The sequence below is a fragment of the Plectropomus leopardus genome, chromosome 3, assembly GCF_026936395.1.
Source record: "Plectropomus leopardus strain MGB_pleo_1.0 chromosome 3, ASM2693639v1, whole genome shotgun sequence".
NCBI classification, from domain to species: Eukaryota; Metazoa; Chordata; class Actinopteri; order Perciformes; family Serranidae; genus Plectropomus; species Plectropomus leopardus.
Window position 1 is genome coordinate 3,778,857 of NC_142178.1, and position 24,233 is coordinate 3,803,089.

Below are 24,233 nucleotides of genomic sequence, written 5' to 3' on the forward strand. Positions count from 1 at the left end.
GTCAGAGACATCCACACATTTCTGTGATGTACCAGGTTACCCTCCCTCTCTCCCCCTCTCCCCCTCTGTCTCTCTCTCTCTCTCTCTCTCTCTCTATCTGTCTGCCTCAGGCGTTTCTCAGTCGTCAGCTCTGGGTCAGGGACATTTTTCAGGAAACGGTGACAGCTGTAGTAATGATTTAGTGTTGCTCTGAATTCAGTTGCAGTAATTAACTACCACACTTTTGTCTGTTTTGTAAAAATGTTTTAAATGACCTGTAGCCCAACGTTTTAGCATGAGCACACGTGAAGCCAGCATTGTGTATGTAAACAAATTCAGCACATCTCATATATAGAAGACACATATATAAGACACATATTTAGTTAATTGGTAACAGCGAGAGCAGAGCTGTCAGGATGAGTGACTCAGCAGCTGACTAGATACCTGTGCAGAGGTGTGGACCGCACACTGCATGCACATAGTGTCTCCATTATTACAATGCCACTGAGTCACCGGAGCTCTGTGGGGACCTGCAGAGAGGCGACACACTTAACTAGCATCACTGTCTGTCTGACTCTCACAACACAAATCACCCTGAGAGACTCTTCCCCTGCGGAGGACTCTCCCGCAGCGAGCCACAGCCTTGTTTTCACTAAGACTTTAACATTTAATGGTGTGCGTGTTATCCTGGATGTGTCGTTAGTGACAGACGCTCTGTCACCTATGCATTCAGACTACAGCGGAGGCATCAATTTTAATACAAACAGCCACTCCACCGACATCTTTCCTGGAAAAGTTTTACTGAAGAGACCAGCTATAACTTGTTGGTGTTCAAATATTTTTTTAAACTTGGCAACAAAACAGTCTATCTATCTCTCTCTCTCTCTCTCACACACACACACACACACACACACACACACACACAGTTTTCTTTACTGTATTCACACACACACACACACACCCTGCCTCCTGGCCCAGGAATCACTTCAGAAACATTACCATTGCTTAGAACATCTTCTAGATTGAGTACAATAATTATATGCTTGTGTTTTGAAATTTTTAGATTTTTAGCATTGCCTCAGAGGCATTAATAATTTAAAACCCGATAAAATATTACACAAGTCTGTCTTTGTGCTGCCAAAAACCTGCTCTACCTCTATAGCTTGTTGCTACAAGACTGTTTCTCAAGGAGATGCTGGCACACTCACACACACATTCTCACTCACACACACCAGTCCCTGCACAACCTGTCCTCACTCATCCCATCCCCATCGTCCAATAACAGGCTTTTGTACTGTTTTTCATCAGTGAGCCATCTCTGTAGACTCTGTCTGTCTGGCTTGTTGTTACTTTGCTGGTTCTTTGATATTGTTTTGTGTTTTTCCCTCGTCTCCAGAGAGGCTGAACAAGGCAGCAAGCAGTTTTCCGATAATGCACACCTCCACAACAACAAATTTTGCAATCACATGTCACTTCTTTTGAGAGGGTTAATGGATTTATTTGATCATACACACCTTCATCACAGTTAAATTACTTAAGTATGTCCCTTTCACTATCAACCATGCTCAAACTTTCATTCAAATGCACAAAAATACACAGTGTCTTCACCCTGCCTGCTCTATCCTCTGTGTTGAAGGGATTTGAGATTCTGTGTCCTGCACGTTTGGGTGCCTGCAATCTAGGACCCATCAGCCCTCGGTCAGATATCATCCGACTTATAGCCAGGCCTCTGTGGGCAAAAGCAGATATTTAGAGTTCCATTGTAGTCAGCAGGTATCTGGATAACAAATATCTAGGCAAAGATTTCGTCAACTATTTAATCTTGATCAACAGATAACGACATGTAAATGTAGACTTCATAAAAAAAAGCAGTAAAAGAATATATAGAACCTCAATATCGGAGTCCTCAAAGATGCTTTAGAATAGACAGTGGTATATTTAAAAGGAAATGGTCAATTCTTTTATCCTTAAAACCTGTCCAGACATCATTTTTCTTGTGCTGCATTGCGACGTCTTTCAAAAGTATTTAAACCTTGGTTTGAATTCTTTCAGACATGGAGAAAAAAGGCAAAAAGCACTTTCTAAAAAATGTCCCACAAATTTCAAGAAATTAGTTAATTTAGAAAATTATTTTAAATAACAAATTATATCATAATTACCAATCATAATTATGATGTATTGAAAATTATGTTACATAGTTGTTATTATTATTATTATTATTATTAGTAGTAGTAGTAGTAGTAGTAGTAGTAGTAGTAGTAGTAGTATTTCCTTGTTTGTTTTTGGGGGCGTACATTACTTTCCTCTGTTTAATTAAATTTTTTAAACTAATTTTCAGGTAATTTTCTTGTACTTTTTACTAATTTTTGGTTTATTTCCTCTTAAGATGCTTATTGCCTTCTGTCCATGACTTTAAGAGAAATCCAACCAATTTGCATAGGTTTTATAAGGTTAATAGAGACATTGAAAAAAAAAAAAAGATTAGAATTGATTGAGTCAACTATGGAATAAAAACATGACGGAGGGGGTAGCTGTAGAAAATGAAAAGGAGGAGATTAAGTATAGACCCTTGGGGGACACCATGTGTGCCAGGAACTATGTGTGATTTGCAGATATGGATAGAGATGAATTGATGTCTGTCAGAGAGGTAGGAAAGGATGCAGTTCCAGTAATACTAACGATGGATTTGAGGCGTGTATTGAATAAGTAATGCTTAATGGTTTTAATCTAATCTAATAAAAAGCTAAATCATTGTCAGAGGATAGCCGATATGCGTCCACCTCTTGTGCTCTCCTGCATGCAACCAAAGCCTGCTCAAACAGGATTGGTCAATACAACTCTGACTACAGAAACAGACAGCAGAACGCTTCAGATACAAAATCTTGCCCGGTTGCCTACAGATTTTGCATTCATAAGTAGATATGTGTTTATAGAGATTAGGGACTGTGTGCAGCTTCCACTGCTCCTGTTTGTAATGCAGAAGCAGCAAGTCAGCTCATGCCTCTCTGCCAGCCTCTCTCGCTCTTTGATTCCACCATATCACTGTTAGTCATTTGGGAGGTGGCACGCTGGGAAATGGCAGCCTTGTTCATCCCTCTTCTGTTTGAATGCATGTCAAGTACACTCATGAAGTCATACTTTTAAGTGTGCGTGCAATTATGTGGGTCTGCATGCAGAGGGGGGGGTCCTTGCTAATGTGTTGCTTGCTTTGTTGCGTTCCCGCTCTCCTTCCTCCCTGCCCTCCTCCTCCTCCTCCTTCCCTTCCATTTGCTCCCTCCCCTGCTCGCAGGTCTGGCCAGAAGGGTCTCCATCTATCTTGACAGGAGTAAGCAAGGAGGTGAGTGTCGCCATTCTCTTCTTTTCTCTCCCTCACTCCCAGAGCAAAGGTGCTGCACTAAACAGCCAGCAGCGTGCCTCTTTTTTTGTTTTGTTTTCTCCACCCCCCCACCCCCCCCTCCCCCCGACCATCACCTCCCTCACCCCTCATCCCTTCATCTGTCCAGTGGTGCTCCATCACTTCATCCCTGGCAGTCAGTCCAAAAGATCAAAGTAGGGGTGATGTGTTTCTACAAGCTCTAGCATGCCGTCTTCAACAAGTTGGACATGCTGTTTTCATAACTAATACGGTGCTAAGCCTTGCTCTCTTTAGTTACTGTTGTTCTTCCCGTCTGGCTTTCAATTCTAGCACCACACACACTGTATGCACTTAACAGTGTAACAGGGGCAGTGACACCACTCTAAATTCATTAGTAATATATGAAACAATGGGTCATTGATTTGAGACAGAGGTACAAGAGAGCAGACTGTTAATCTCACATACGCTTTGTATTTTTCACACTGTGTGTTTTCACTTTAAACATCACCAAAAAAAGGCTTTGAGGACAAACCAACGTCCTTAGAAAACGTAACACTATTTCAGTGGATGTGCAGGCCATCAACTGAGTACTTTTTATGTAACACTACATACTGAGCACCTCCAGTTCCATTGTCTCAATTGAATTTTTCAATGGGTTATTGGTTAGGTGCCAAAAATAAGGTCTGTGGTTAACACAAGCTTAAAAGACTTTCACGTTTTGTTCAACAACACAAAATCCGTCTCTAAATATCCCCCCTCAAAAGAAGCTTTTACATGCTAACAAGTGGCTAAACCAGACAACAGAACATCATCACATCGAGCTGTGTCGAGCACAGATTCACAACTTCTTGTGGTGGCAATGGGACGGTAGTGTGTTCCTTTATATACTTCTGATGATTGCATTTAGGATTCAAAAATCCTAAAAGTGGTGTTAATGTGTGCAGCTTATCTTGCTGAACATAATGTGTAAGTAAACATTTGGTACAAGGTACAAGGTAGGTCTATTAGTCATTTTTAAATGTAATTTTAAAAAATGAAATTAAAATGTGTCCTTAAATCCTGCTAAATCTTTTGGAGTGGAAGGAGGAGTTTAGGAGTCTCACAGCCTGGGGAACAAAGCTCCGTAGTCTAGTGGTATGCCAGTACATCAAATGTGACATACCAAAACAACCCAAACACACACACAGAAATTTATAGTTGTCTGCAGCAGTGCGATGTACACAGCTTGGCTTTACTGGCAATATGAAATTAGTCTATAGCCTATTTTTAGTGGGTTCGCCGGTGTTTGAAAAACCCGCGTACATGCTCTAAGTTTGGTGGCAAAGGGGTATAAATGTGGAATTAGAGGATAATTTCAAACAAACCAGGGTTGGTGATTGCTGGAACAGAGGAGAGATGACCCAAGATGACTTTTGTGAGTCTTGCCTTGTTTCTATTTTGACTTAAGTTTGTTTTAGAATGATAAAATTTGTGTTTATTTAAATGGAGTCTGGTGGGATTGATGATACCAGTTTCAGGACTGTTTCTGGTTAAACGAAAATGATTTTATTCATTAACAAAGAGTCCTCTGAAGGGTTCCTTTCTATAATGTTGTCACTTACAAGAACAATCGGAGCCTGTCAGTGGCAAAAATAGGCACTTTTAGTGGATGTACATTGATGGCGCTCAACTGCACCATGTTTCCCCAAGCTGCAAGCTGCAGCAGTCTCACTCTAAAGTGGACCACTTTCAAAAGTTGTTGTCTCCATTTGTCACTTGTAGGAAAATAGGATCCAGGTTCAGTAATATCAAAGTTATACTTAATGGATATTCTCTTTGGCTTCTGATGTAACATTTTGTGACCACTGGAACTGTGCATTATAACATTTGCAGCCTACATGACAGCAGATAAAAATGGTCGAGTATTTTGCGTATGCCGTTACTCTTGTGTTTTCGATTTTGGAAAGACAATTGAAAAATAACTCTCAGAACTCTTGAAATGTCTAGTAACCATCTTACTGCAGGGATTTATAACCAGGGCTTGGTATGTAGTTGACATTATAAGGTAAGAGATTGCAGACATTCCTGTCCTTTTTGTCTGTTTTCCATCCACAGAGCCGTGGCCGTGTATGAACACTAGACTTTTCAGCTCACACAAAGAACCGACAGCAGGCAGACTATGAGGAGAAAATTGCTGAATTTGATTTTTAAAAAAGTGCACTGGCTAAGAATCTCTGACTGCACCTTTAAATCTATGTATAAAACTCCATTCAAATAGATGCTTATTTAAAGAGCAAGGAAGAAGCTCTTGCCTTTAGTGAGGCCAAGATCCCTCTTCAAACATTTGCTGCAGCCATTACTCATATACACCTCAAAATGGCTTCTCTTGTGTATAAAAAAATACACTTATTTAAGCTGGTCCCAAAGGTGTCAGTGTTTAATTGGGAGCGTGGTGGTACTGTGTGATTTTAATAGCGTGGAGCCACCCGGTCCGTCTCGCCGGAGGGATTAGCCTGTTAAAGTCCAGGGGAAGCAATGAAATTAGGGAACCGTGGCCGGCACACACACTGGAGAAACTATTCCTGCAGCTACTGCACAGCACCCACACACTTTACATCTGTACAGATTAGATTGAGAGCCAATGTAATTAAGCTCTGATCCACATACTGTTAATAATGTTTCAACGTTCTGTTTTTTTTTTCATTTGTCTCAATGCCATTCTTCTACTCATTCCCACTCCTGCAGTGGCTCAGGATTAGAAATGTTTCTTTCCTGTTATCTGCTTTCTCTTTGTCTTTTGTCTTTTGGCTGCAGAAGTGAAAGTAGGCCAGGCAGCCCTCTCCTCTTTGGCTTTTGGGAGGCAGACGTTGTTAACATCGGGGCTCTGGGAACTTGATAATTCTAGAAGCGGGGACTTTGTGTGAAGTTTGAAAAGGCACATGACTATGAAGTTTGAGGAAAATGAGACAAAAAGCCTTGAGGCAGACTCACTCGTTTACTCTGCAGCCCTGACCAGGTTCCAAAATAAAGGACTCAATGTAATGTAGGTCAAGAATAGCACCAAGTAGACAAGTGACAGAAACTTACTTTACCATGTATGTTTTACACAGTTGTCTAATAGGATACAGTAATGTTGTGATGGCATTATATATCCAAAATCAAAGGTCAGTTTCTCTGTGACATCAGAATTTGGAGCAGAAACACTTTTGTGGCTATGACTCAACACAGTATTTTAGGTCAGATACTGAATTTGTGACACTAATCTTGGGTGTCACCTTGAAACTGTCCTGACCGTAGAGATCTTCTGTGCTGCCAAGATGAAGAAGTATGTGAAGCATTCATGTTTTCAAAGACGTGGATTCAAGTGCAACTATAATAGTTGGCTGAGGCATACAACTGCAAGATTCTCACAAGTTGAGCCTGTCCTCCATATGTGACTCCTCTATCACAAAGTTGCAATGTGATTTGATGGATTTTGTAAGGACTTATTAATCATGAGTCAAGTTCCAGCTGTTGGTAATCTCCCTGGTTGTAAATTATCTAAAATGATGTAAGAAATTAGTTAGACCTTTTAACAATAATCAGGTGAGCGGGTGCTAATGTCATGTAGGTTATGCCTCATTTTACAAGGTCTTTGTCGACCAGGCAGGTCAAAGACTTTTACCTCCTCAAATGTCAGGCTGCGAAATTCAAATGTTAGACAAATGCTAAAGCTGGGAAGTCTCCCTGCCAGTCAGAGCATTCCCGTAGATAACGTCATCTTCTCTTCCAGGCACATGCATGCCGAGCAAGTCCTCGGTAATCCTGGAGTCCTGGAGGACCTTTTCAAAGGAAAAGCAATGAAGGGAAGAGAGGGGCAAACACACTGAGAGGGAGAAGTACCAGGAAGGCCACAGCACTGGTTTAATGAGTTGCAGTGTGTGTGGGAGAGCCAGTCCATCACTGGAGATAATAGCGCAGGATAAGAATGCAGAGGAAGGAGCCTTCTCCAGAGAGAGAAAAGAGGAGGGAAACAAAAATATTCATGCAAAGTAATAGATAAATATATCACAAATTAGGTTGGATTGTCTCGGCACACTGGCACAGGAACAAGGTGATCTACCACAACTGCTGGCAGCCTGGCTGATAGTGATGTTAAAAGTAGCTCTTTTTTTCTTTAGTCTAAGATCCAAAAAGAGAAAAGCCATTCTGCGAACAGTATCATTACTGTTTTTTGCATCGTTATAGGGGGAGAACATTTGATCTGGAGCAGTAAGGGAAAGAGACGAGGCTTAAAGAGAGAGTGTACATCATAGCTATCTATACCTCCACCTCTGTAAGGAGGCAGGATTTACAGCTGAGGAAACATTGCCCACACTCTTCTCCTCCTGCCCTTCCTTCTCACATCTCTAATCTCCATGTCCGTATTGATTTCCGTGTGAGTAACTAAGACCCGCTCAGGCCTCAAAGGTTCCCTCTGAGGCAGAACTGAAGGGTTGGGTTTGAGTTTGCAGATCTGTGAGCTCTGACCCCCTGAACTCACAGCAAACTGTTTTGATCTGAGGATTAAGTGAAGAAGTGGAGAAGGAAAGAGGAGAAAGAAATGGAAAGGGGAACAGGAATGGAAAGGGGAAAACCCTAGATTTACTCTGTGTCAACCGCTTTCTACTAATTTAACGGACCATTTTTGTTATGCAAAAATGATCCACAAATTATTTGTCTCTAGCCATTAACTATCGTACATATATTTTTCTATAAGGTCCCATGGTGTTTCACTGAAACGGGAGGCACTTTGTGTGATGTCTGGGAACATAGCTCAATATAGTAACCTCAAGGCTAGGTAGTGCTTAAGCTCAGAAAAACTGGACACATTGGAGTGTGGAAGGAATTGAGGTCTTATGGGGCCCAGCATCTTGCTCCAGGGCATCCCAGTTAATTTGGCAATGCTTAAAATAGAAACCATAACACAAAGACAATTAGACCATTAGCAGTGCTGAGTCTTGCAGGGATTTTCTCTCATGCACTTTCTATTTAATCCACCATTGGTTTCCCACCACAGGAGAGATGATGCATAAAGAGGGCTTTAACTTGATGGCATCTGCGCTCCTTATTATAGAGGAAATACATGCACACGCTTTTGTGTGTTGGGGAATCTTCCGTTCTCCACCCTTCTCATTGTAACCCAGATTTCCTCGTCGCAGAGCTGCCAGCTTCAAAGGGAATGCCTGCTTCTCTTCTCTCAGCCTCTGAAATGAGCCAGCATCAAGCGTGCGACTGTGAACATGTCACTGACTGAGCACAGGCCTGTGAAGTGGTTCCCCTCTGCGTGTATCCCCCCCCAACATGTGCCCACGCCAGCAGCAGCGTGACGCCGTGACGCCTGAGCAGGCGGGATGACGTCACACAGGAGGATGTGAAGCCTCCACAGGGGGCTCGGGATTTCCTGACAACCTGAGCCAAGTAGAACAGAAGAAAGCCCTGTTACAGATGGTTCAGCGGAAGAAAGTGAAGCTCAGTCACGACTCATAAAGGTGGCGCATGGAGGAGATGAGCAGTGGGAGAGGAGCACCAGTGATGCTACTGTTTTTCTGTGAGGTCAGAGAAGAGCAAACTAATGGACTCTTTATCCCTCTCTCCAACTCAAGATTGTGTAAAAGGAGCCAATTAGGATGAAAAGAGGCTGGGTTAAAGAATGAAGGGAATGTATAAAGCGAGGTGGTGACACTGGTGGGTGAGCTGGAAATGGATATTGATTATGAAAAAAACAGGAGGAGGAAGTGACTAAGAGGGGAGAAGGAGGAGGAAAGGGAGGAAATGAAGCATGATGAGTTTCAAGAGGAGGATGCTGTTTGTGTTGCGGCTTTGGCAAAAGCATCATTGTGAGAGAAAGACGGACTGCTTTCATGTGCATTTTCCTTTCTGGAGTCTCCACCTACCCCCTTTTACCTTCTACTTCATCATATACACATCCGTTATCAAATTAGCATCTCCACTCTTCTCAGCATGGTGGCATGTGGGAATTGTGATTCTCCAACTATTTCTGACAGTCCAGTTAAGCCAAATTCACACTTTACACAGCTGTGTATCAGGCTTGGGCAGTTTGTAATATTTTATACCTTCATAGCTTCCTGAAATTTCACTGTGGTATACAGTATATGACGGTATGAGTGTGTAGCACTAACCCTTACTATGCTACTTACTTTCAGTTTTTCAGATTCCTAAATACACAATTGATACCATTAAAATGTTAGAAAAGTAATATTCTCACACCTATTAAACCTTATTAAACAGAGAGATAAGACTGCATACTCAGAATTCAGCTTTCTCTCTGTCAGTGAAGACTGACAGGGCTTAATTGCCTCATTAACTCATAAAACACACTTCATTCAAACTCCACAGAAACCAAATAAAACTCACCCAAACCATCTTGGTTACTCTTGCTAGTAATCTAGTCAGTCTAGTCTGGTCAGTTTACAATCCCCAGCTCCAGTTTGGTCCAAATAAATCCTCAATTCACTAAGTTAGATGTGAAAAAAACATGCTGTTATTCCCAAAGGTCTCTCTCTGCCTGCTGGCTGCCAGCTGTTAACAGTCCTGTAACTTCTCCCTCCGCCACTAGGTGTTGCTGTGTCTTTCAGCTCAGCTGCCGGTTCCACCAGTAGAGACCGGAGACTGAGCCCTGGTGGTGCTTGCCGTGCACTACATACAATGAGTTTAATAGAAAAAGGAGCGCCTGTATTTAGAATTTATTTTTTAGTTTGGCCTTTGTCAGTTCACTAACATGGAGGGGCAGGCTTTATGACCTATACTGCAGCCAGGGGCAATCCACAGTGAAATGTTACACTTTGGGGGAACTGTCATGTTGTCCAAACTTATATACAGTCTATGGGTGGTACGTGGTGTAAGAAGGTTGAGATCCACTGGGCTTGTACATCTAGCAACTGACTTGCTGGACTGGGCAAATGATTAAAAAATAAATAAACCCGTAGTTTTTTTTTCTGGAGCTGATGATGGAAGAAGCTGAGGAGTGAGCCATCTTGCTTTCTTCTCATCTGAATGCATGGAATGATTGGCAAAGTCTAGACAAAGTTTATCAGCTAAAGCGGAAGCAATTTAAATGATTCTAGTAAAAGGATTTTTGTTTGGTGATGTTAGAGGATGTGGGTAAAACTCCAACAAAGTACTGTCCACAAGTTTGAGAGCAAGGTGGATGAAACAGGGTTTTCACAACTTGACATTTAGCTTCAGTCTTTGTTATTTGATGAGAAAAAAATTTTCCTTGGGCAAGCAGTTTTCTGACCCACCTGCCCAACCAGGCAAGTGAAAAAATCAGTGATGTTGAACCCTGCTGCGGTGGGTCTTCATCGATAGAGGGGATGAAGACGTGATGAATCATACAGATGGAGATAAGGTTGCATGCTTTCCGTCAGTGTCTCCTCAAAGGCTTTCATAGCGTTGCAATCTGTCATATTATATAAACAAAGAGAGTTGTGTGATGAATGAAAAAAGAGCTTACATTCAAACTCAGTTTATAATCTCACCTCTGTACACCTGGCTCATTGCTGCGTGAAGTGATTGTCAGAATTTGGGTTTTCAGACGCTGTTGTGGGATCCGACAGGCGCCTCTTCTGAAGCGTACCACCGCCTTCAGGCTGCAGCCACGGGCCTCTGCCAGGCATCACTGAGCCAGCAGGGCAAGTGTGGCTGACATGGCGTCACTCGCTTGATTCCTGCTGTGACTGCCAACATATGAAGAGTCTTGCTGTCTTCAGCTTCTTTCCTCCTCGCTTTCTCACTCGAGTGCCATTTGACTCATCTAAGCGGGAATCTGCTGACAGGCTCTGTTCCAGGGTCAGAGTCTGCATCTCCCAGCGGCCCGCTTGGAAGGTTGCAAAATGCTAAACTTCCATCTGCGTGACATGCACGTTTATACACAAAGAAATCTGCAACTTTTATCTGGAACACAAACTTTGTGACAATATGTGATATTTAACTGAAGTATAAATGAGCAAAAAGTTCTTACTGATGCACCTGCAGTCTCTTCAGGAAGCTGGTCCCAGTTCAGCTCAGTCCTTTGTGGCGTTTTTATTAGTTAGCCAGTGGTGCAGGAAGCTGTTGCACTAATCTGTCATTTGACTTGCTGCGTGTGGCAGCAAGGGCCTTCTGAAAGCTCCAGCAGATTGTGTGTGTTGTGTTTTAGGGGGATGAATGCATGCTGGGTGTGTTTAACAGCTGTGTTTGTGTGGGTGCATGTACGTGAGGGTTCTCTTATAAATGAAATCAATTCAAGTGGTATAAAGAAACTGCCATTCACATATTATGTACAATTTTTTCTTAGTGATTTTCATAATTTTTACAAACCACCGACACTTAGCACCTTTAAAACTTTTTATGCCTCTGGCCAGATAGCCATGGCAAGAAGTTTTCTGGTTGTCCATCTGTCACGTTTTTTTTTTGGGAATGTGATATCTAAAGAACACCTTGAGGGAATATCTTTAGATATTGCACAAACGTCTACTTAGACTCAACAATGAACTGATTAGATTATGATGGTCATAGGTCAAAGGTTAAGGTCACACTGACCTTGCATCTGTCTCATTCTTGTGAATGCAATATCTTAAGAACACCTTAAGGGAATTTTTTTTTCGAATTTGGCATAAACGCCCATTTGGACTCAACAATGAACTGATTAGATTGTGATGGTCATAGGTCAAAGGTAAAGGTCACTGTGACCTCACCTGTCTCATTCTTGTGAACGCGATATCTAATGAACACTTCAACAGAATTTTTTTCAAATTTGGCACAAATGTCCATTTGAACTAAATAAAGAACTGATTAGAATTCGGTGGTCAAAGGTCAAGGTTTCTGTGGCCTTGTGTCCATCTCATTCTCTGCAACACAATATCTCAAGAAGGTCTTGAGGGAATGGCCTCAAAATATCAGTCTAAGAACAACACACATTACTGATGTATGTTTTATGGAGTGCACATTTGTTCATGTATGTTTATGTGTACGTGCTCCTGTGTTGTAGGTGCAGGCATGGTGGTGGACTGGGAGCAGGAGACAGGGCTCCTCATGACGTCTGGAGATGTCCGAGTGGTCAGAATCTGGGACACGGACAGGGAGATGAAGGTCCAGGTACTGTACTCAGTGCATGTACTTGTATGTCAGATTTTCTCCAAAAGCTCACAGTGAATACAGCTGGAACTTGGTGCAAGGATTACATCTAGTGGTGTTTTATAAGCTGTCAAAAGATGAGGAATGAATTGTGCTTAATATAAACCAAACAGTCCCTAAGTGTTAAAGATACTAAAACATGAGTAAACCATATAAGTTATTATCTGTTTTTTAGCTATTCACAGATGAATTTAATGTGTACAATATACTTATGATGTTGTCTGTTTTAGTAAACCAATGGAAGTTAGCATTATTAGTTTCCCTTGTGTCTTTGTTTTACACATGTACCAGCCTTTGGTGTGCTTAATCACTGTCTTGATGGATGGACTTAATACAAGAACAAATGGCCCAGCTTCGCCTGTGGCTGCATGTTGATGCTGGGTCCAACTTCAAACAAGCCAACACTCAACCAAGCACATGACTGATGATTTCAAAGAAAGGTTCATGTTAAATGAGAGGCCTAGTTTTGCTTCAGAAGCCTTTAATGGGGATTTTTATGCCCCCACGCCAGCGATAGCCGAGGCCTGAGGCTTGATGTTTTGGGATTGTCCGTCCATACTTGCGTGCAACCATTGTCCTGTATCTTAAGAATGCTCTGAGGGACTTCCTTCAAATTTAGTACAAACATCCACTTAGACTGAAGGATGAACTGATTAGATTTTGGTGGTCAAAGGTCAGGGTCATGGTGGACTTGTGTCCCTCTCATTCTCTGTAACGCAATATCTCAAGATGGTCTCGAGGGAATTTTCTCAAGTATGTCACAAATGTCCACTTGGACTCAACAATGAACAATTAGATTGTTATGGTCAAAGGTCAAGGTCATTGTGACTTTGTCTATCTTATTTTAGTGAATGTAATGACTTAAAAATAGCTTGAGAGAGTTAACTCTAATTTGGCACAAATGTCCACTTTGACTCAAGGATAAACTGGTCAAAGGTGAAGGTCACAGGGGACTTGTGTCATTCTCATTCTCTTGAACACAATATCTCAAGATGTCTTAATAATGTTCTGCAAAAACACTTTTCTGGCCATTACTCAGCATCATAACTCAGGAACATTAGGGGAGACATTTAGTCAGAAACTGCATTGGTGACACTAATTATGGGTGTCCACCTTGAATTTATGTTCATTGTAAAATGTAACTGCAACTCGACTGGTGCACACAGGCATACGACCACGAGGCGGTAATTCTAGTTTTGTTTGTGTTGGTCCACCAGGACATCCCAACAGGAGCGGACAGCTGTGTGACCAGCCTGTCCTGTGACTCCCAGCGTTCGCTCATCGTTGCTGGTCTGGGTGACGGATCTGTTCGTGTATTCGACAGGAGGATGGGTCCGAATGAATGGTAAGACCCTCTCTCTCTCTGAGTCTGACCTCACTGTTGTTTGATCACACAGAAGGTTAAATGGATTATTCATTTCTGTTTTAATTTCCCAGCATTCTTTCACTGTCTCGCCATTATTTAAATACAGTGCAGAACACACACACAGCACTTTGTGTGGGCTTTAACTCCTACACAGTCCTACATTATTCACATCTCTAATCTATACTAATAACCAGCGTGCTGTAAATCTCCCTTTGAGGTTGCTCCCTGTTTTAATGGACCCTGGTGGCACCGTATCCCCCCAGTTGGTTAAACATTATTTTAATTTCAGGCCCAAAGGGGAAAAACAAAGCAGTTAAACCATGAAGTGGCCCATAAATCTTTAAGTAAAGCTAATTTAATCATTCCCCTCGGGCGTGGAGTTACGTCTTTCAGGAGCTTCTTCTTGTCGCTCCCCCTGAGATGAGTCCAGGAGCAGCAGACAGACACACACGGGTCACGTTTGGAATATGAAAGGTTTTTCATCCCTCGTGTATGCAGTATCATTATGATCTAAAAGTGCTGTTTACTGTTGCAAATTCACGTTTTGTCATTAAAATTTAGAGAGATCAAATGCACTTCCTTTCACACCTGTAGTCAGGATGTATTTGACCAGGTGCATTCTGGGTGGTGGGTATTCAGGTACAGTTTAGTTCTAAAAAGATGGTTGTGTGGTTTTCAGCTCTGATACCACCTTAGTCTCTCCAGGCGACGGTTAGTACTTCTTTCAGTCACGGTCTCATGGTGCCACCCAGTGGATTCTAACTGTCATTACATGTTACAATGCTGAGAGACATGCTTTTGTGTTTTATACTCTTGTTTCTACTTAATCGAGCTTCTATTATTCGATAAGAAGGTCATCTCCTGTTCCACATGAAATATGATTAAGGTTCCAACGGTCATGGAAAACCTGACAAAGTCATGGTATTGCACAGTGACATTTTCTAGGCCTAGAAAAGTTATGGAATTTGCAAAAAAAATAATTGCAAGACTTAGAAAAGTAAAAAAAACTTTGGTAAATAACCTTCTCAGTGATGTAACAGCAAATGTATTATCCGTAGCTGAATATGTAATGTAGCTGTAATATATATCGATGTATGAAAACGGCTTGTTTACTATCTCGTACAGTTCTTCATTTTCTCCTCTCTGTGTGCCAGCTTGCTAGAATTACATTTGAATAGAGTTTAAATGTTATATGTTTAAAAAAAACGCCAGGCAAGTGAGGCAAGCAGCTATGATGTACTGAATTTTAGACCCCAGAGGACGAGCTATTCATGTTTAACTTGTATGTTGGGTTTCCCACCTATGTATTTTAAAAGCAAACTACCTGCCTTGAAGCCTGTCTAGGCATCAAATGTTGATATCAGAATAACGTCTAAACCTGAGGAGATATTAATTGTTGAGCATAATTTAGTCCGTCTCAATGTCAGTATGTTTTAGCACTATTTCATCGAACATATTTTCCAGTATAACATTAACAATGGTCAGTTTGATAATTTAGCAGCAGTCAGGTAAAAGTCATTTGAAAATCGATGATCACCTACTCTCTCTCTGATTGGTAAGCACACATATAATGGCTTTTTACTTCATCTTGTGTTTTTTTGTTTTTTTCTCCCAGCTCTGGTGTTATTTTCCTGTGTTTCCTGTGAGCCGAGAAACACCCTTCTAAATGAAACCTCAGCTGACATTTGCTCTGTGTGTCATGTTTCTCTGCAGTCGTGTGATGACCTACAGGGAGCATGGAGCCTGGGTGGTCAAAGCTCATCTACAGAAGGAGACAGATGGACATATTATTAGTGTCAGGTGTGCTCTTTCTTTGTCCCTAAAGATTCACTCCTTTTTTTTTTCTTTTTATGCCTTTACTGACTTTGACATTTCCCGCCAGTGTTAACGGGGACGTTCGATTCTTTGAGCCGCGGACTCCAGACTCCGTCAACGTGCTGCAGACAGTGAAGGGGTTAACGGCTCTAGACATCCACCCGCAGGCCAACCTGTTCGCCTGGTGAGTTTGTTTGTGTAGCTGCAGATAGCAGCCCAGAGAAAAGCTCATCAAGTGTCTGCGTTGTGAAGGTCAGATCTCTTCATCCCTCCTTTTCTGTCCTCTTGAATTTGTTCCATCTGTCAAAATAAGAAAAGCAGAATATTGTTCTTTGTTTATTGACTCGGCTTAACAAACTGAACAGATTTAACTGGATAATACACCTGACATCCATGCAGAAGGTTACATGTCACCACAAAAGATATCACTGCAGTACACATCTTTCTGTCTCTCTTTAACCCTCTATTCTCCAGTGGCTCAATGAACCAGTTCATAGCAGTCTACAATGCTAACGGCGACGTGATCAGCAACATAAAGTACTATGACGGCTTCATGGGACAAAGGATCGGGGCCATCAGTTGTTTAGCCTTCCATCCTCACTGGGTAACCAACACTAACATTCACTCTCCACTGTACTCACGCAGACACACATCTGGGCCAGTTGTTCCAGAATTACCCCAAATTTTGTTGAGTGTGGGCACTTTGATCTATAATAACACATGATATTTTGCAAACTGATGTTTTCAGCATAAAGTAACCACAGTTAAGCCAATGATGAATAGAAACATGCCTTTGGAAAGTTTGTTTTCTTTAAAAGAAAAATAAATACAAAATACAGACATATGAAGTTGTATCATTCTCCTCTAAGCCAAAATAAAAAACATAAGTCCCTAGCCAGTGCTTAAAAAATAGATTTGACATGCCTCCCACTTTCTGCACCCACTCCCCTTCAAAAATAATGAACAGTCCCTTAGTTATATCTAGCGCACTTCAGTTCAAAGATTTGGTTGATTTCAAAATGGTTCAAATCATTAGAGCTAAAAATCATCTAATACCTTATAATATTCCAAAGTTGTTTCAAGTGAAGGAAAGTTGACGTGATTTGTGAGGAATTTACACGATCAAGAAACAGTTATCTTTGTATTTCAGTCAAAGGGGTTAATTTTTGGAACAGCTGTGGTGTGGAATTGAAAACATGTTGAACATTTAATGAATTTAAAATGTGATTTTAAAAAGAACATACTGAGGGGATGTGAGCTGGTACAACAGAGAGAGAAACGGCCAGTAAGATATGATACAAGACAGGTAGACTGCTTTTGATAATGCGACTTTGTTTTCTGTATTGATGTGTTTCTTTGTTCTGTGTGTGTGTGTGTGTGTGTGTGTGTGTGTGTGTGAGAGAGCGAGCGAGTGAGTGTATGTACTCCTTTTCATACAGCTTACACTAGTTTGTTTACTGAATATGTCTGATGGGCATCCTGGTGTTGTTTTTCTTGCTTATATTTTATTTTGTTCTCCTGTTGTTTTTTTGGCACGTTCGAAATAACAATCTAACTAAATATTCGGTTCTAATCTTTTTCTGAATTCATTATTTTGTTTATTTATTTATTTTTTTTAAGGCATTTAAATAGTAATAAAAAGGGAAGCAATGAGGAGTATCTATGGTCGTTTCAGAGAATGTCAAAGTGATGGAAAGGTTTTGATAAAACTGTGTATGAACTTTAACCTGTGACAAATAAGACCATCTGACCTGTCCTTTCTCTGTCTCCCTGCAGCCACACTTGGCGGTTGGCAGCAACGACTACTACATGTCCATCTACTCAGCAGAGAAGAGGCTCAGATAACACACCAGCATTCATCACCCTCCCCCAACAAAATCACCACATATGACTTGTGACCCTGAGCCTCGTGCTGCAGGATGTAAATGACATTTTTGTTGTACATATGCAATTACCACCCTGAATGTTCTCGTGATGGCTGCTGACAAAAACTCATGCTACGAACGACGATATATATATTATTATTATTATTATTATTATTCTCACTGTTTATTCATATTCTTATCCTGAAGCTAATGATTGTAGACTTGGCTGTGCTGAGGAGTGTGTATATTTAAATAGCATATACAGAAGAATAGAGGTTCTATTTTAAAGAAGTGGTACCCGCCAACGACTGGGGCTCCTCCTCCTTGCCGCACAGCGAGCAGCACTACCTGAACGAACTGTGACCACAGCAACCCTAAATGTGGGCGAGGGGGAGGACAAACATGTCAAAAAAACGAATTCGCTGGTGCAGGAGACACAGACTGGCCCTCAGCTGGACCCTGCTGTGTATTTAGAAATTCATTTGAATGGCCGTCTCACAGCCAAAGGACGCAGAATTTTGCTACCCGTTTGTAGGGACGGACCCAGAGATGGAGGACTGTGCTGGGCCTGACACGTCCACCAGGCAGACGTGATGAGTGTTTGTGTGCGTGAGTGTGAGTGTGTGTTAAATAGCACAGATGTGCCCCTCAGTGGGCCTTCATAGCCTTGGACTTTAATTGATGCCCAAAAAAGATGCCTGCTCCACTGCAACTCCCTGCTTCCCTGACCCCAGCGTGCCAAACTTCATCATATTTTCCATGCAAGCTCCCTTTTATTGTGGCTTGGGGTGGGGGTGGGGGGTTGTTGGTTTATTTGTTTTTTAACGTATTGCCTGTAAGAAGGGAAACCCTCCATTGCCCCCTAGAATGATACATACCTTATATTTAGCACAGAGAGAGGAGGGCTAGATCGGTAAAAGCTTAGCATCCAGTCCTCCAGGGAGCCTGCAGGACCTGCACAACTCCCCTGCAAAGCAATAAAAAAACCTCATGATTCAGCCTCAAGCCTCCTCCCCAGATGTTTCTGAGAGAAAATAGCGCTTCAGTTTGAAGATAATAGCAGCATCATTAGCTGGAAACAGTTGTATTTGCCCAGAAGTCGACACACTCTGTCCAAATGTGCCACAGTATAGCAATACAAACACTCATTTCCAGCTTTCTCTTTATTTACTTCCAGTACCAGATTTTATTTTATTTTTTTCAGTGACAGGAAAGCTGTCAATTAACCCTTTGAAACCAGGATCAACGCTAGTTTTCTTTTCTTGACCCCTTGAAACCTAAAGAAATTGGTATGTTTTTTTCCAACACATTGGGAATAAAAGCCGTAACCAACTTGGCAAGAAATGTCACTGACTGCAAGAAATTAGAAAAATATGACAAGAAAGTACGTGAAAAAAGTTAGTTTAATCAGAAAATGATCCCCAAAAAATAAGTTAAAATGTCCAGAAAAAAAATATATTTATAATCATAATGATTTTATTTTTTTTAATACTGCGTCACAGAAAAGAAATCATATGGCCTATATATATATATATATATATATATATATATATATATATTTTATATAAGCCATTTCTTGTTTGTTTTTATTCTTTATTTATTTTTTTTATTAATTTAAGGTCAATTTTCTTGGACCATCTTTTGTGATTTTTGGCCATGTCTTGTTAAGTTACTTGTTGCCTAAAATACCTAAATTAAAATCCCAACCAAAATAGAAAAAAAAATGTCTGGAAAACTACATTTATAATGATAATAATTTTATACATAAAATTGTGTAAAGGAAAAAATTAATCAGACAAAATACTTTTTACTTTTTTTAACACCACCAACACAGGTTGGGTTTTTTTTTAAGGTTATTTTCTCGTACATTTTCTAAACAAATTTTTTGCAAATTGTTGGGACGTCTTGTTAAGTTGCTTCTTGCCCCCTCCCCGTGTTTTTGAAAGACACCAAACCAACTGGCTCAGACTTCAAATGGTTGACTGGATTTCCTATAAAGGTCTAAACCCTCTGTTAATCAGTATGTCCAAATCCTCGCCATGTGGAATCAAACGAAAGTGAAAGGATCTCTGAAATATTTTTTTGGCCCCCTTCAGATGAGTGCAGTAGTCCCAAAACCCTGCCGTTTGTCGATTGTTGCTCCTGTGTGCCGGTCCATCTTTTTCTGGAAAATAGAAGTTGACCCTAGTTGCTTATCTAACCACAGCGAGGGCAGCTTTTCTTAATTCCATACGGTCAAGACAACCTTTGAGTACAAGGCACAGCAGGTTTAGAGAAGGTTATGTGGCTAATCACGTGCCCGCCCGCTGTTCATTTTGATGAAAACCTCCTTCGAGCTTTCTTTTTCTTTTTCCTAGAGTTTTGATTTTACTGCCAGGCTTGATTGGTTTGATTTGTTGGAGGCATAATGTTAATCGGTGGCATCAGAGCTGTGACATTCGTCTTTAACTCTGTATGTGTTGACTGTATCAAGTTTTAGTCTGTGTCCTAAATCTCGCTCAGGTACAATGAGCCACCTCAAACCAATATTGTGCAACTGCCAGCCAGCCCCCCCCCCCCGTGTCTGCAGCATGATGGACAGGTCACATGACCGGGTGTGTCGTCACGCCAGAGATTGGTTGTTTGGTAAAGACGCCTTTTTTATTCAAAGGTGAGCTCTGATTTAGTTTGTTTTGGTGCAGTATCACCGTCGACGTGCCTCTGCTCAGGGGCTGCTGCTTTGCTTATTTAGCTTCTTTTTTTTATTATTCTTTTTTTCTCTTTCTGTTTTGTAATTTTATGTTTTTAATTCTGCTGGCATTTTGTTTGCCTTAGCCTCAGTGAGGTGGACGGAAAAAAAGTGGGGACAGCCTTACCCTTACACACACAAACACACATATCGCACTTCACACCATGCCCCCTTTCATCGCCAAACCTCGTCAGCCGGCCCCCTCTTTCTTTCCTGTCTTGCCCACGTCAATCCTCTGCATCAGTTGTCTCGAGCTTTGCGTTTACCCACAGAAAGACTGGACTCATGGACTGGAAATGAACTGGGAACACACACCATACAGTCTGCACATGCGGCTGCAGTACAGTCACCACATCAGTCCCCACCGTCACCCCGTCACCAAGCTTGTTAGCACCCAGTGTGCTCTCGCAGGCCTCACCTGCTGCACCCACTCAGCCGAAACAGAGCATTTTGGCACAGAAGTACATTCATCTCTAAGTATCCTGCTTTGAGTTTTAGGATTTTAGATCTGGAAGAAGAGGTTTAAAGTAGTGAAAGGGAAACAATCAGGGTTGTCTCTGTGACTTTAGACGGCTTTTCTGACTGGTTTATGAGACGGGAGATGAAATCAATGAAATAAACCAAATACAACACCAGATTTTGTCTATTTTTGGCCTTATTTAAATTTTTTAATGTATTTTTTTGGCTTTTTCACTGCCTTTATCCACTTTATTCTCCTACAACCGGATATTAGCCAGAAGAAGGCTTATTGACGTTACATAATTGGTTTTTGTTATCTGAAGTAAAAGTATAGATAACATTTTAAAACAAAACTAGAGCTTTTAACATTTTTGTGTAATTCTTAATATATTCATATCATTTATATATATTTATTTGATATTGAATACTTTGAGGCTTGATTTTGTTCAAGTACGGATTATTTTGTCAAATTTATTGGATCAAGTTATTGAGCAATCACTTAAATCAAACGTGACAGTTTTCAGGAGTTCACCAGACAGTAGCTCCACCTACCTGTGTTCTGTGAGATTTATGTCTGTGAAAACATTTCACAGAAGCTCAGCTACATTATCTCCGCTTCAGGAAGTGGGCTCTGCTACACAAAGTATGTTTTCCCAGTCTTGTTCATCTACCTGCACCGACCCTGCCAACCGAGGTCAGAGGTCAAAGGCCCGGCTACTGCACCCACAGCAATACAACATTATTGCGACTACCATTTCACACACGCACACACACACACACATGAAGGAGAACAGAGAACATTCCACAACAGCAAAGAGCCGGGCGGCACGAACATCCTGAGGAAACAACACTCACTTCCTGGCAAATTAAGCCAAGCTGACGGCTGCTCGGGTTGATAACCGCCACCGCTGACTTACCACTGAGGGGCAGAGGTAGAGCACCACCTAAGTGTCAGCTCCCGCCCACTAGAATAAGATCTGCCCTTCACACACACCACCCGCCAGCCAGCAGAGTCACTAGAGTGTTGACCACAGGACAATAAGCAGGGTTGGGAGCCTCGCTGTTCCTCAGACAGGATGGGCCTCCTTCTATTGCTTACCTCCATGCTCCTGTCCAGCTGTAAGACCTGCTCTCTCCTTCTTTAAGAACTCTTTGGATTTGTTTTTGTGGAGCTGGTTGATAGATATGTCTCTAATCTGGTGCTTTCTTCTCTTTCAAGACCTGCATCCATGGAGCGCGGCAAATGCACAGCGATGTAAGTAAAGTCTAAATTACACTTTACATAGAGACAGCGGACTGAATATCTTCCACAGAACTGCCACTGGTTGGAGCAGAGGGTGGAATTTGTATTTGTTTACGGAGCGTTATTGCTTTACTTTCCATATGGACAAAGTTATCGGGACTTTGAGTTGGAAGATTTGTCATTCACACACTAAAAACGCTCCAAAACCCAGAGCCGAGGGCAAAACATCAGTGGAAACAGTCATGTTTGTTATCAGAGCTTTCTGACTGCCGCTGTCGGGTTTGGTGGAAAAGATGTTGTAGGAAGTTTTGGGAACATGGTGGTGAGCAGTGTCACACGCCTCCCTGTCCTCTTGACTTGGTCGTTGGTGATGGAACGCATGAGTCAGCCCGGATTTGTTGTAATAGAGACGAAGGTATTGTCCAGCCAGGGTCAAGGTCCAGACTTGAAAATTGTAATATAAATGCTATTTTATTGTAAAATAAATATGCAAAGTACAGCACAATGCAAAAAATCATGGCCCCAGTTCAGAGAGAGAAAACCCACAAAATACAACCGGAGTCCTATTACATTATTCCTACTTGCAGTATTCGGGCAACCGGGCCTGCTTTGAACACTCTAATTTTTTCGCTTCGGATCCTGCGGGACGCTCAGTCAAGAGAATGAGATCGATGAGAGTTTCTTTCAGCGTCCACTGGCAAAACAGACCACTTGACCCTCTCCGTTTTTTGAGGGAAATTTTATGCCGATATTGAATTGATGTAGCTTTGATGCTGTAGTTTCGAATCACCTGGACTTAAGTTGCAACAATTTCACACAGTGAAGTAAAAAAAACAAAAAAACAACTAAATTTTAAGTGAACTTAACAATTAGATGAAAACAAAATGTAAAATCAACATCAGATTTCACAGTGTTGTAAATACAAACGTTTTTTGTAATTTGTATATTTCTATCAATTTTTAATTACCAGGTTTGTTTGTTTTGGAGAGGAGTTGACCTCTGTGGATAATTTAACTCAGTAACTAAGTAAGAAACCTCCTGAACAAGGAACACTGAAGCAATTCTAATTGGGAAAAGTATTAGATGGTTGCAATCTGCAATCCTCACCACTATGTGCCGCTAAATTTTCCTAAATCTTACACACTGTTCCTTTAAATGAAACTGGTTTACTGGTTTCCATAACCTACAGACACAGCTTTTTTGTAAGGGAACAATTGATTTAATCTTTGATAATGTGTTGTATTTTACAAGATTATCAGGTTTTTTTAATGTAATCTTAATCTGAAATGTAATTTTAGCCATCAGTACAATATTTCCCCCTGAAATGTAGAGTAGTCTGAAGTGCAATGTAGTATAAGTATACAGCATGAAAAAGTAAAGTACCTCAAAATTGTACCCAAGTATAGTACTTGACTGAATGTATTTAGTTACTTTCCACCACTGGCTCAGCATGTAGCTGCCATAACTCACAGGGTGTATCGAGAGCAAATCTCTGCCCTGCACTCCTGATTTTTCTCATCATCAGCCCTGCCAGCTCCTGCTGAATGATGCTGGGTGTGGGCCAGATAGAGCTGGCTCTGAAATGGTGATAGGTCCCCCGGGTTGCCTGTTTGTCTGACAAAGTGCCTGCCTATTTTTTTCCTGTTGTCCGGGTTTGTTTACAGCCCCACTACACCCTCGCCTGAGTCCCAACAGCAGCCTGTTGTGTCTAATACTCCATACCATATTCCCTATGGATGAAGCTGCAGGGTGCCTTCTGTGTCTGATTACACTGCAGAACACTTAACTATTATGACTTTTAAAAGTTACATCAAAGTGTTTTCCTGAAATGTTGGACAGTAGCTGCTATATTTTTGAACCTGGCAGCAAATATCTCCTCTGAATCTTTCTGCGTTTTCCACCTGTTGGTGCCTGTGAAGCACAGGAGCACATGAACTGATTCATGACTTTTGGATGAGTTCAGGTGACTGTCAAAGCATTCACATGTGGCCATGTGAATGATGCAATTCAGCTGCTGCCATCAATCCAGAGACAATGAGGCTGAGAATTAAAAAGCAATCTGAAAGTAAACTATGATTGATAAACGTGAAGAAACTGAAAACATTTTATCATAAAAGGAAATGAGCAATTTTAGAGGATCCAGGAATGAATGAACCAAGCCAATGTTCCTGTAGTGGTTGTGTAAAAAAGCAGGGTTGGTTGGCCTTTGTCTTAGCTTATTTAACATTTCAGTCGTGGTTAGCACTGTTGCCTCACAGCAAGAGGGTCCCTGGTTCGAAACCCGAAAC

At 41.4% G+C, this 24,233-nt stretch overlaps 2 protein-coding genes across 20 annotated transcripts in view; both read left to right on the top strand.

Moving 5' to 3' along the window:
* rptor (regulatory associated protein of MTOR, complex 1) overlaps positions 1–20,878 on the top strand; it is a 256,587-nt gene extending 235,709 nt beyond the window's left edge. For 2 of the 4 annotated variants that reach the window (XM_042484972.2, XM_088075351.1), the window contains exons 30-36: positions 3,269–3,316; positions 12,324–12,430; positions 13,687–13,814; positions 15,549–15,635; positions 15,718–15,834; positions 16,125–16,254; positions 17,427–20,878. In XM_042484972.2, the coding sequence (XP_042340906.1) occupies positions 3,269–3,316; positions 12,324–12,430; positions 13,687–13,814; positions 15,549–15,635; positions 15,718–15,834; positions 16,125–16,254; positions 17,427–17,495 (686 nt within the window). In that variant the 3' untranslated portion in view covers positions 17,496–20,878. The remainder of the gene's footprint in view (positions 1–3,268; positions 3,317–12,323; positions 12,431–13,686; positions 13,815–15,548; positions 15,636–15,717; positions 15,835–16,124; positions 16,255–17,426) is intronic. The other 2 variants (XM_088075352.1, XM_088075353.1) reach the window with 1 other exon arrangement.
* Positions 20,879–21,610: 732 nt separating this feature from the next.
* The window catches only part of pecam1b (platelet and endothelial cell adhesion molecule 1b), a 34,020-nt gene continuing 31,397 nt past the window's right edge, over positions 21,611–24,233 (top strand). For 10 of the 16 annotated variants that reach the window (XR_015776170.1, XR_015776171.1, XM_088075368.1 and 7 more), the window contains exons 1-2: positions 21,614–21,821; positions 21,922–21,957. Coding sequence is in view for 14 of the 16 variants with exons in the window: in XM_088075368.1 (XP_087931494.1) it covers positions 21,779–21,821; positions 21,922–21,957 (79 nt within the window). In the remaining 2 variants the exon portion in view is untranslated. Of the gene's footprint in view, positions 21,822–21,921; positions 21,958–24,233 lie in introns of all 16 variants that reach the window. The other 6 variants (XM_088075354.1, XM_088075355.1, XM_088075356.1 and 3 more) reach the window with 3 other exon arrangements.